Here is a 13,504-nt window from a genome sequence, read left to right as displayed (position 1 = left end):
TGAAAAAATGTGATGAATTTTTCAGTGTCTGTAGAGAAAATTCTATTATTTTTCTCCTTAAATCTATTAATAAAACTTATATTAATGATATTTTTAAAAATTGAACCATCCTTGCATTCTTTGAATCATCTCACTTGATCATTATATGTTAGTTTCTCAATGTAGTATGTGATTCTGTTAATAATATTTTATTTCAGATTTTTACATCAGCATTCACATAAATGCTACTGGTTTGCAGTTTAGCTTTTGTTCAATTTATTAGGCAATAATTTACATTAATTACAAATATTAATATTAAATGTAATTATATGAATACAGTTAGTTAATGATGCTATAATCATGATGTATTAGGTTTTATACTTTTATTGTTTTATTAAAGTTTAGGTGTTAATGTTATGCTTCCTTAATTTTCTGTACTCTGGAACAATTTATATAGCATTGAGTCTGTCTGACCTTTGAAGATTTGATAGTTTCCCTCTTAAATCCTTTGGGATTTTGGTACTTTTTTGTGGAGTTAGTTTCATGATAATTTTCTTTATTTTTGATATGGGAGTTGGCTTGTTTAAGCACTCTTTCTAAAGGAGGTCAGTTTCTATAAACTGTTGTTCTAGTAAATTATTCATTGCACCTACGTTTACTTGCATTAAAGTGTGCAGGGTAGTTTTTTGTTCTAATTTATTATTTTAAGGGTTATTTTATCATTTCTTATTTTGTGTATTTGTGCCCCCTCCCTGCTCTTTTCTAATTAAGTTAGGTAGGACTTTTTCTGTTTCTTAGTTGTTTTTTTCGTTTGTTTTTTGTTTTTTGTTTTTTTCAGAGAACCAGGGTTTCAGTTTATTAGTTAGATCTATGATTTTTCTGTTCTTTATCTCATTACTTTTGTATTTTTCATTGACTCATCATAATCCCCCAAAATCCATAGTTTACACTGTTGTTCACTCACTCTTGTTGTGCACTCACTCTTGCTGTTGTGCGTTCTATGGGTTCAGACAAATTTGTATAAATTTTTAAGGCTATGAATTTTCTTTTAATCACTGTTTTAAATAAATCTCGTAGATTCTGATGTGTGGCATTTTTGTTTTAACTTTTTAGAAATTTTGTTGAGTTTAGGCCAGGCGTTTTTGCTCATGCCTGTAATCCCAGCACTTTGGGAGGCTGAGGCGGGCAGATCACCTGAAGTCAGGAGTTTGAGACCAGCCTGGCCAACATGGTGAAACCCCATTTCTACTAAAAACACAAAAATTAGCTGGGTGTGATGGCGCATGCCTGTAATCTCAGCTACATGGGGCACTGAGGCAGGAGAATCACTTGAACTTAGGAGGCAGAGATTGCAGTGAGCCAAGATTGTGCTACTACACCCCAGCCGGGGTGACGTGAGACTCTGTCTCAAAAAGAAACAAAAAATAGAAATTTTGTTGTTGGGTTTTTCTGTTTTGTGTGTGTGTGTGTGTGTGTGTGTGTGTGTGTGTGTGTGTGTGTGTTTTCACCTAAGAGCTGTTTAATATAAGGCTATTACATTTCTATATAGAAAAGCCTTTTTGGTTTTCATTTTATTAATGTATAAGTTTATTGCCTTGTGATAGGCTTATAATGTTTCTGACTTAGGTAATTTATTGATATTTTCTTTGAACCTAATATATTTGTACATGTGCAAGTTGTAGTTACCATTATCGGGGTATAAAGTTCCATATATATTCATAAAAGTTATACCTTTATTTTTTGCCTGTTTGACTTCCCTCATATGACAGTAGTATGTTAAAACCTCCTATTATTAGTATGTTTTTACATATATTTGTGTGTGTGTTCTCTGCTTTAAAACAGTGATTGCAGGGCTATTTGTTTAATAGATGTTTGTAACTGTTGTATTTTCATGATAAATTGTGGGATTTAACTTTGTAAAGTATCCTTTTTTCTTTGCAATGCTTTTTAGCTTAAATTCTACTGGTCTTTTAACAGGATTACAACCTCAGCTTTCTTTTTATCGTTTACTTGTCATACTTTTGCTCATCCCTTTATTTCTAGCCTTTCCAAATTCTTTATGTGTGTCTCTTGTATACAGCATGGAATTGGGTTTTGTTTTGAGAGCCTGAGCCAATTTGAAAATCTTTTTTTTTTTTAATAGGTTAGGCCCATTCACATGGGTTGATAGATTGATTTGAACTGTCATTTTGTGAAATAATGTCTCCCTGTGTTTTTTTTTTCTCTGCTAAGCATACTTTTGTCTTTTTCAATTTTCTTTTGGTATTTGGGGAGGTTTGTATTTTTGTTCTAGTGGTTACCTTTATTCTTTTTTTTTTATTTTATTTTAATTAATTTATTTTTTATTATTATACTTTAGGTTTTAGGGTACATGTGCACAATGTGCAGGTTAGTTACATATGTATCCATGTGCCATGTTGTTTTGCTGCCCCCAGTTACCTTTATTCTTACACCTTTTTAATGCTCTCTTCTTTTTTACTGTTTTGACAGTTTTAAATGATATATTTTTTTACTTCTGTCTCTTACCTGTGCAATGATGCATGAGCTTATTCTATTTTTTCTTTTCTTGCCTCAACCTCCCCTTTTTTAATCTGATTCTAGACTTATCTATTTTGCCAAATTTGGAACATATTTCTTCATATTTTTTTCAGTTCCGCCTTTCCTTGTAGGGACTCTGAAGACACAAATATTAGATCTGTTGTTATTGTGCTGGAAGTTCCTGAGAGTTAATTTCTCTGTAATCTTTTTTTTTTTTTCTGTTATTCAGTTTGGATGATTTCTATTGATGTATCTTTGGGTTCATTTATTTTTTTTCCCCCTCTATCATGTCGGGTTTTTTTGCTGAGAATTCCCATTTTAAATTTGTTTCAAATGTGTTCATAATTGTTCACCAGTGCATTTTTATGATAGTTACTTTAAAATTTTATCAAGTCCTTGTTAGATAATTCCAATATGTATGTCATCTCAATATTGGTATCTGTTGACTGTCTTTTCTCTTTTGAGAATTTCCTGGATTTTGGTGTGAAGGGTTATTTTCCATTGTAGCCTACACATATTGGTGTTATGCTTTGAGACCCCTGTTTCTAGGTAAATCTAGTTACTCTTACTGCCAAGCTGGGCAGTAGCCAGACTTTGTTCTCACACACAGCATCTGCAGACACCTTCAGCGGGGAGGCCTCCTCACTTCCAGAGTAGGAAATGGGCTGGTAGGTGGGCTCAGCTCGTGGGCCCAGCTTCTATCCTCCAATTTTTGAAGTTGAAATATTTCTATTTTCCTAAAACCTATAACATTTACAAATTCTTTTTCCACTCTTATCTCCATGTTTATGTTAGTCGTTGATATACAATTAAATACATTAAATGCTCGTTTATCAATCCTGTTGCTGAAGTTTCCCCAGTCATCTGTTGAGTGAAGCTCATGCTCTAGTTAAAGGATCAGCAAAATTTTCTGTAAAGGTTCAGAGAATATTTTAGGCTTTGCAGGCTATATAGTCTCTCCCACTAAAGTGGGCTGCCCTCTCCCCTTCTCTGCTCTCTTTTACACAGTCTTGAGGCAAGAGGTCCAGACAAAAGCTAGAATTTAATTTTTTCTCCTGTTACAGATAATGGAAATTTTTAGTGTTCTCTGACTCTTAGTAATGCTAAAGGGATGTGGCTTATATGTGTAGTTTTATTTTATTTATTCATCTATATCCTTTTTTGAAGGGTATGTGAATTCAGGTGCCTGCTATTATTTTAGGGCAAAAAGATGTGATGTCTTCAATTTGGGTGACCTAATAGGAAACATCTTGATTTCACATAAGCTACAACCAGTGCCTATATTCCTCTGTGACGACACCAGGCAATGCCACATACAAGATCTTTGACCTTGAATGAATCACCAGATCGCTAAGCCTGTTTTCTTCTATGTAGTTGCAAAGTTAGGATGGGCATAGGGCATGGTTTATACTCCAGGTTTATACTTCACTTGGGGACACATTTCAGGAGATTTTCAAACAGTTTTTTTCCCCAGATGAAGTTAAAGTGCCAAGTCATTTCTTTTATTGGTTTACTTTAGTAGTCTGAAAATTGTATTGCTAAATATGTTGGAAAACCAGTAGAGTAGATAGATGACCTTTCTGTTCTCTTCTGAACTTGAAACAGCATGGTGTGCTGGCCTCATTCTTGTAAATAGTGTTTTTCTATGTGATTATTAGGTAGCTAATTTGTGAGGGCAGGGAGAATTACTTTTCTGCCTGTTTTTAAATTCATCTGTCTGATACATAAATGCAGAAGTTGAAATAGAAGTTTTCCCAGACTTCTGTGTCTCATTTTTTGTGAAGAATGATCTGACGTAGGCATTGAAAGAAAGATAAGGTACTCTCTACTTAATAGATTAATCAGCTAAGCAGGTATTTTTGCCACTAAGCTAAAACTTGAAATTTGGTTACTTTGGTTACTTTTTCTGTCACTACTTCTGAGGTGTGTTGAACATGTAAAGCATTCAAACAAATATGGAAGATGGTTTTTGTTTTGTGTTTCCTGTAGATTCTTGTAGACACTGTTTGGGCTCTGTCATACTTGACAGATGGAGGTAATGAGCAGATACAGATGGTTATTGATTCAGGAGTTGTGCCATTTCTTGTGCCCCTTCTGAGCCATCAGGAAGTCAAAGTTCAAGTAAGTATTTTTAAATTTTTCTTATTTGTATACAGTTGTGTTTGCTATAACCAGTTAACTTGTACCACTAGGCTTTAATTCTATCTGTAAGTGCTTACCTTCCAGATTTCTTCTGCTAGTCCCTGAGCTTGATTTTGTTGATTTCCAAATCTTTATCTCGCCCAGTTTCTTTGCTGAGTTCCACACCTGTATAGCCAATTGTTCTTGACCCTTTATACATATCATCTAAGAACTCCTTCAAGCTTTCCGTGGTTAACTAGACAGAAATGAAACGATCATCTCCCACAAACCTGCTCTTCTTCCTTGTCTGCCTTCAGTGAACAGCATGGCCTAAGCTAGAAATTTTGATTTCTCCTTGCAATTCCCATTCCATTACAAAATCATTTCAATTCTTCTTACATAGGTTCAAATCTGGCTCTCCTTATCTATCTAGAACAACAGATTTAGTTCAATACTCTGTCTTTCCCACAAATAATTGCAGTAACCTCATTGCATTTCTTCTTTCTCTCTCCCACTCTAATTAGGGGTAGGCACTTGCTAGATCTGTTCATCCTGCTTCTACCAAAGTGACTTTCTAGATGGAAATGTGTGCCCATTCCAGGCCTTTATTAAAATATTATATATTTTTTTGAGATGGAGTCTTGCTCTGTCGCCCAAGCTGGAGTATGGTGGCGCGATCTCTGCTCACTGCAGCCTGTGCCTCTCAGGTTCAAGCGATTCTCCTGCCTCAGCCTTCAGAGTAGCTGGGATTACAGGCATGCACCATCACACCAGCTAATTTTTGTGTTTTTAGTAGAGATGGAGTTTCACTATGTTGCCCAGGCTGGTCTTAAACTCCTGACCTCAGGTGATCCCCCCGCCTCAGCCTCCCAAAGTGCTGGGATTATAGGCATGAGCCACCATGCCCAGCCTTAAGAAACTGGACTTCTAAAATTTTAATTTCCTTTTATTTTTTGAATCTTTTTCCAACCAATTTTCACACAATTTTTTTTTCATAAAGTTTCAGTTTTTCACAAGAGACTATTTAAAATTCAGAATTGCTCTCAGACTGCTTGGTGCTTTGTGAAAGGATGAAATAAGTGTTATTTACCCCTTGCATTTTTACTTTTTCTCAGGATTATGAAAAATATAGAATCAGTCTTATAAGCAAATAAATTTATAGAAAACATTTTATCCCCACCCTAGACAGCAGCCCTCAGAGCAGTTGGCAACATAGTGACTGGCACCGACGAGCAGACCCAGGTTGTTCTCAATTGTGATGTCCTGTCGCACTTCCCAAATCTCTTATCACACCCAAAAGAGAAGATAAATAAGGTAAGACATATAATGTCCTCATTATGCTATTTCTTTCTATGTCTCATTTTTAACTGTCTCCTTGTTTCTATTGCTACTTGTATGTTTTTCTTAAAAACCACTGCAGCGAAGATGAGAATTATTTTAAATCACCTCTGCAAATGTTTTTCTTCAACCTTTTTTTTTTTTTTTTGAGACAGAGTCTGTCTGTTGCCTAGGCTGGAGTGCAGTGGCACGATCTCAGCTCACTGCAACCTCTACCTCCTGGGTTCAAGCGATTCTCCTGCCTCAGCCTCCCAAGAAGCTGGGACTACAGGTGCCCACTACCACGCCTAGCTAATTTTTCTATTTTTAGTAGAGATGGGGTTTCACCATATTGGCCAGGTTGGTCTCGAACTCCTGACCTTGTGATCCGCCTGCTTCAGCCCCACAAAGTGCTGGGATTATAGGCGTGAGCCACCGCGCCCAGCCGTTTTCAACTTTTAATCGCTTCTGGTAGGTGCTGCCCTGATCATCACAGAGTAAAAAACATTTTTAGACTACCTGTGTTTCTATTTAAATAGACTGAGCATAGCAACAGTCATGAAATTAGTAACCACTTGAAAGTGCAGAGAAAACCTGCCATTTGAATGGCTGGTATTTTTATTACACAAACACATCATAAAAATTTTGATCTCCTAGCAAAATTAGATTGGACCCAAAGACGAGGTGCCTAAATTCAAGGATCATAAAAAATTACTCTTTATAATATTTCAAGCTTCATAGACAAGTTTATTATTAATTGTGTAATATGTACTTACTAGTATGTAATAAGTCTTCATGTCTGGCTTATTTCATCTAGCATGTTTTCAAGGTTCATTCATTTTGCAGCATGTGTCAGAACTTTATTCTTTCTATGGCTGAATAAATATTCCATTGTATGTATACACCACATTTTGTTTTTCCGTTCTTCTGTTGATGGACACTTGGGTTGTTTCCACCTTTTCACTATTATGAATAATGCTGCAGTGAATACTGGCATACAAATACCTATTTGAGTTCCCGCTTTCAATTTCTTTGGATATATAACTGCGAGTAGAATTGCTCGATCATATGTTAATTCTGGGTTTAGCTTTTTGAGGAACCACCAAACCGTTTTCCATTGCAGCTGCACTGTTTTACATTCCCACCAGCAGTGTTACTAGAATTCTAATTTCTCCACATCCTAGCCAACGCTTATTTTCTATTAAAAAAAATTACTGACATCCTAGTAGATGTGAAGTGGTGTCTCATTGTGGTTTAAATTTACATTTAGTTGGCTGGGCACGGTGGCTCACGCCTGTAATCCCAGCACTTTGGGAGGCCGAGGCAGGCGGATCACGAGGTCAGGAGATTGAGACCATCCTGGCTAACACAGTGAAACCCCATCTCTACTAAAAATACAAAAAATTAGCCGGGTGTGGTGGCAGACGCCTGTAGTCCCAACTACTCAGGAGGCCGAGGCAGGAGAATGGCATGAACCCAGGAGGCGGAGTTTTCAGTGAGCCAAGTTTGTGCCACTGCACTCCAGCCTGGGCGACAGAGCGAGACTCTGTCTCAAAAGAAAAAAAGAGAAATAAATTTACATTTAGTTTACTAAAGTTTTGTCTGCCTAATATACTACCATCACCCAAAACCAGCAGAACTGATCATTTCTTCTTGGTCATCATAACTATATTTATATAGTTACTTGAGTATAATTTGACTGTTGGGTTCTTATAGAAAAGTATGGTGTCAAAAAACACATTTTATAGATACGTTTGTTCCAGTGAAGAGAAAGAAGCCAGAGACTTTCAGACTCTGGGCCAGTTATTTTTACTATAGAAATTTTTAACAATATAGGTGATTCTTTTTTTTTTTTTTTAGCTAAATGAATATATTCCATAATTGGAAACAACTGAGAAGTGAGGAAGCTGGGCAGAAGTCAGCAGAGAAAGGTTCCGGCCTGTGATGTAGTATGCTTTTAAGTGAGGGTATCATGGGGGTAGAGGAAAATTTCATAGAAATGCTGTCTCAACTTCAGCAAGCAATTAGTTACTTCAAAAATTTTTTGCCTTGAAAATTTGTTACTTGCATTTTGAGACCATCATGGGACCCTGGAAGTAGAAGTTACCAACTTGATTTTCTTCCCTCAGCATTTCTGTTTGAAACTTTTTAAATCTACAAAAAATATGCAAGAATAGTATAGTGAACACCCATGTACTCTAAACACAGATTCAGCAATTATTAACAACTTACCACAGTTGGATGGCAAAATAAATTCAGTTGTGGAAGAGGAAGATACAGATGTGTTACTAACCTGTAAACAGCTCACAGACGTGTTTATGACTTATAAATCCTTTAGTTTTATGTTATATAGACCCATGCTAGACTAGTTAGATGGTTAATTTCTATGGAATACTTGAATGACTATGTCTTGTGAGTAAATGTTTTTAAAATTAAAAAAAAATCACCTTTATTAGAAGTAGTTTTTAAGTAGTTTTAGAAATTCAGATGTATAGTAGCCGGGCGCAGTGGCTCACGCCTGTAATCCCAGCACTTTGGGAAGCCTAGACGGGTGGATCACAAGGTCAGGAGACTGAGAGCATCCTGGCTAACACGGTGAAACCCCGTCTCTACTAAAAATAGAAGAAAATTAGCCAGGCATGATGACGGGTGCCTGTAGTCCCAGCTACTCGGGAGACTGAGACAGGAGAATGGCGTGAACCCGGGAGGCGGAGCTTGCAGTGAGCCGAAATCACGCCACTGCACTCCAACCTGGGCGACAGAGTGAGACTCCGTCTCAAAAAAAAAAGAAAAGAAAAAGGAAATTCAGTTGTGTATTTATTTCTGTCTTTTAGAGGAAGCTAATGCACAGACATGTAAGCTCCATGAATAAAGATTTCTGTTTTGCTCACTTCTATAAAATCACCATTTCCTAGAATAATGCCTAGCTTATAGTAGGCCTATATATTAATGAATAGATAAATGCCAGGTTATTGGAGCCCAAATATAATTAATGGAAATTTTCTTATAACTTGTTTAAAATGGAAGATTTTGTATACCTAATCACTTCTTAGATGCAGTCTCTTTAACGTAATTTAGGTGATTTTGTTATTGTCTATATAAAATATATTAGAAAGGCATTAAAGGTATTATTTTTCAAATGAAGGTGCCCTTTATTTTGTTCAATTATAGGAAGCAGTGTGGTTCCTTTCCAACATAACAGCAGGCAACCAGCAACAAGTTCAAGCTGTAATAGATGCTGGATTAATTCCTATGATTATTCATCAGCTTGCTAAGGTTGGTCATATTATGAGTTCACCGTGTCTGTTAATCTGTTAATAACCAAGACTTTTTGGATAAAGAGTCCATTTTATGATCTCATTTTTAACCTTCAGGGGGACTTTGGAACACAAAAAGAAGCTGCTTGGGCAATCAGCAACTTAACAATAAGTGGCAGAAAAGATCAGGTGAGTTTGAAAACCTGTAACTGTCATGATTGTTAATACTGGAAAGCACGCTACTCTCTTATGTTTAGTAGTTGCTGACTGTATTGTGTTCTTTTTGGGGAAAAGATAATTATTATTGTTTTAAGAGATGGAGTCTTGCTATGTTGCCCAGGCTAGAGTGCAGTTGCTATTCACAGGTGTGACCATAACGCACTACAGTCTCCAACTCCTGGGCTCAAGATAGCCTCCTGCCTCAGCTTTCCATGTAGCACGACACCCTACTGGGAAATAGATAATTATATAAATAAAAATATTTCTTCTCTTTTGTTGTCTAGGTTGAGTACCTTGTACAGCAGAATGTAATACCACCATTCTGTAATTTACTGTCAGTGAAAGATTCTCAAGTGGTTCAGGTGGTTCTAGATGGTCTAAAAAACATTCTGATAATGGCCGGTGATGAAGCAAGCACAATAGCTGAAATAATAGAAGAATGTGGAGGTAAGAGTGGACTGATGGAAGAAGAGTATTTGAGCACTGGAACTCTGAAACATAAGTTCTTTAAAGTCAACTTACTAGACAGAAAATTACTAGGATACGTTGTTTTTAAATGATCACAGTATGTTGCTTTTCTTTATTCACTATGTTTGCATTCCAAGAGGATTTTCCAGAAGACGGTAGTCCATACTTTGCAAAATCTGGTTGTGAAAGTCACTGTATAACCTTCTAGAGATTGACAACATAGCCTTTTTTTTTTTTTTTTTTTGGAGACAGAATCTTGCTCTGTCGTTGCAACCTCCGCCTCCCGAGTTCGAGGGATTCTCACACCTCAGCCTCCCAAGTAGCTGGGATTACAGGCACGCACCACCACACCCAGCGGATTTTTGTGTTTTTAGTAGAGATGGGGTTTTACCATGTTGGCTAGGCTGGTCTCAAACTCCTGACCTCAAGTGATCCACCTGCCTCAGCCCCCCAAAGTGCTGGGATTACAGGCGTGAGCCACTCGGCCTGGCCTGACATTGCATTTTAGGAAACACTAATACTTCTCTTGAAGTCACAGTGCATGACAGCAAATTAAGAGCCCTTACAACCACTACATAAATTTTAAAGCTTTATTTAATCCAGCATTTCTTTTTTTTTTTTTTTTTTTGAGACGGAGTCTCGCTCTGTCGCCCAGGCTGGAGTGCAGTGGCGCGATCTCGGCTCACTGCAAGCTCCGCCTCCCGGGTTCACGCCATTCTCCTGCCTCAGCCTCTCCGAGTAGCTGGGACTACAGGCGCCCGCCACCACGCCCGGCTAATTTTTTTGTATTTTTAGTAGAGACGGGATTTCACGGTGGTCTCGATCTCCTGACCTCGTGATCCGCCCGCCTTGGCCTCCCAAAGTGCTGGGATTACAAGCGTGAGCCATTGCGCCCGGCCGCATTTCCTAAACTTCTTAACAATGAAACACTTCTTGTGTGTGTTATTACCATGTAATTCTGTGGACCCCACTTTAGGAAATACTACTTCATATAGTTGGAAAAGGTTACTGACCTCTGAGTCACCTAGATATTTTGTTTCGATCTTGTAATGATTCTTATGATTTCCACAACTACATCCTGTATCGGGGGACCTGCCCGATAATCACGTAGGTTCTTTTCTATTTTCCTAAACGTCGGCTGGCTTGAGAAATAAAGGGACAGAGTACAAAAGAGAAATTTTAAAGCTGGGCGTCCGAGGGAGATATCACACATTGGTAGGATCCGTGATGCCCCACAAGCCACAAAAACCAGCAAGTTTTTATTAGGGATTTTCAAAAGGGGAGGGAGTGTGCGAATAGGTGTGGGTGACAGACATCAAGTACTTAACAGGGTAATAGAATATCACAAGGCAAGTGGAGGCAAGGCGAGATCACAGGACCGAGGCGAAATTAAAATTGCTAATGAAGTTTCGCGCACCATTGTCATTGATAACATCTTATCAGGAGACAGGGTGTTGAGATCAACCGGTCTGACCAAAATTTCTTAGGTGGGAATTTCCTCTTCCTAATAAGCCTGGGAGCGCTATGGGAGACTGGAGTTTATTTCACCTCTGCAATCTCGACCATAAGAGACAGGTACGCCCCGGTGGGGGCCAGTTCAGAGACCTACCCCTGGGTGCGCATTCTCTTTCTCAGGGACAGTTCATGCTGAGAAAAAGAATTCAGCGATATTTCTCCCATTTGCTTGTGAAAGAAGAGAAATATGGCTCTGTTCTGCCCGGCTCACTGGCGGTCAGAGTTTAAGATTATCTCTCTTATTCCCTGAATAATTGCTGTTAATCCTGTTCTTTTTTCAGGGTGCCCACATTTCATATTGCTCAAACACACAGGCTGTACAATTTTTGTAGTTAACACAATTATTACAGGGTCCTGGAATGATATACATCCTCCTCAACTGACAGGATTAAGAGATTAAAGTCAAGACAGGCATAGGAAATCACAAGGGTATTGATTGGGGAAGTGATAAGTGTCCATGAAATCTTTACAATTTATGTTTAGAGATTGCAGTAAAGACAGGCATAAGAAATTACAAAAGTATTAATTTGGGGAACTAATAAATGTCCATAAAATCTTCACAATCCACGTTCTTCTGCCATGGCTTCAGCCGGTCCCTCCGTTTGGGGTCCCTGACTTCCCGCAACAATCCTGAAGTTATTACTGTGGCAGTTACTTTGAAATTTTAATGAGAAATAATTGTGATTTGACATACTGTATTATTCTTTAGTTAATGACATGTTATTGTTGTGAAACATGTGAAACATATTTAAATTCTGTTTTTAAATGTACATGTTCAATATGTACTAACATGTTTAAACCTTAAATTAGTTTATCATAATGTCATGTTTTAGATTTTACATTTAATTGACTACTTTATATGAATATTCTATTATTTATTTATTTATTTTAAGAGAAAACAAATGCAGTAGTATCATAGAATACTCAGACTGGGAGGACTTCTTTCTATTTATTTATTTATTTATTTATTTTTTTTTGAGTTTCGCTCTTGTTGCCCAGGCTAGAGTGTAATGGCTCACCGCAACCTCCGTCTCCCGGGTTTAAGCAATTCTCCTACCTCAGTCTCCCTAGTAGCTGGGATTACAGGCATGCGCCACCACGCCCAGCTAAGTTTTTGTATTTTTAGTAGAGACAGGGTTTCTCCATGTTGGTCAGGCTGGTCTTAAACTCCCAACCTCAGGTGATCTGCCCGCCTTGGCCTCCCAAAGTGCTAGGATTACAGGCGTGAGCCACGGCGCCCAGCCGGGAGGATTTCTTGAGAAGAAATTATTCCAGAGATTTTAAGGAGTCTTGTCCAAGGTCACAGAAGTAGGTTGTGATAGAAGCAAAGTTAAAATCCAGATCTTCTTACTATTAATTCACTGCTCATTCTGCTTTTACAATATTTTAAGATAATTAAAAATTAGCATTGTAGTCAGGTTCATAACCCAGCAAGTTTGAGCAATTTAGAGAAATATTACTCTTCAGCTTTTTATCAATATAGTTACTTTTGTCTATAGGAATACTAGTTAGGATACGTATTAATATTTTATAATTGTGTAAAGCACTTTGGCAACGATTTCCCCCATTCTTCTGGTTTATTAGTATATAAGAAAAAAATGCAACTATTTTAAAATAACCTTCAAAGAGACATTTCAAGGAAGAATATTAAGGTTTGAAATTGATAAACGTGTATATGATGTGTGGAGTAAATATATTGGAAATATAAATGAAGGCATTCTGTGATATCTGTTCTGGAAATATTTTCCCCCAGGTTCATTGTGGCTATAGGACATAAGACCTCTATTCATTTTTTAAAGAAAGTTTTAATTTAAATATCTTTTATACCAATTATAAGGTTCTAAAAACTCATTTTGTGGTTATATAAAAGTAATAACATTTGGAAAACAAAGAGAAAGATACAAATTACTTTATGAGGCAGTAAGATTAATAAGATTGGCCGGGTGCAGTGGCTCACGCCTGTAATCCCAGCACTTTGGGAGGCCAAGGCGGGCGAATCACGAGGTCAGGAGTTCGAGACCAGCCTGGCCAACATGGTGAAACCCCGTCTCTACTAAAAACAAAAAATTACCTGGGCGTAGTGGTGGGCA

The 13,504-nt window shown here is 37.5% G+C and overlaps 1 protein-coding gene across 1 annotated transcript in view; it reads left to right on the top strand.

Moving 5' to 3' along the window:
- The window catches only part of KPNA3 (karyopherin subunit alpha 3), a 97,206-nt gene that overhangs the window by 79,656 nt on the left and 4,046 nt on the right, over positions 1-13,504 (top strand). Inside the window, exons 11-15 of the mRNA XM_032150906.2 lie at positions 4,507-4,638; positions 5,824-5,952; positions 9,127-9,231; positions 9,330-9,401; positions 9,716-9,878. Coding sequence (XP_032006797.1) covers positions 4,507-4,638; positions 5,824-5,952; positions 9,127-9,231; positions 9,330-9,401; positions 9,716-9,878 — 601 coding nt within the window. The remainder of the gene's footprint in view (positions 1-4,506; positions 4,639-5,823; positions 5,953-9,126; positions 9,232-9,329; positions 9,402-9,715; positions 9,879-13,504) is intronic.

This window comes from Hylobates moloch, unplaced genomic scaffold (assembly GCF_009828535.3).
Source record: "Hylobates moloch isolate HMO894 unplaced genomic scaffold, HMol_V3 SCAFFOLD_4, whole genome shotgun sequence".
Classification (NCBI taxonomy): domain Eukaryota; kingdom Metazoa; phylum Chordata; class Mammalia; order Primates; family Hylobatidae; genus Hylobates; species Hylobates moloch.
This window is presented reverse-complemented; position numbering and strand designations above follow the sequence as displayed.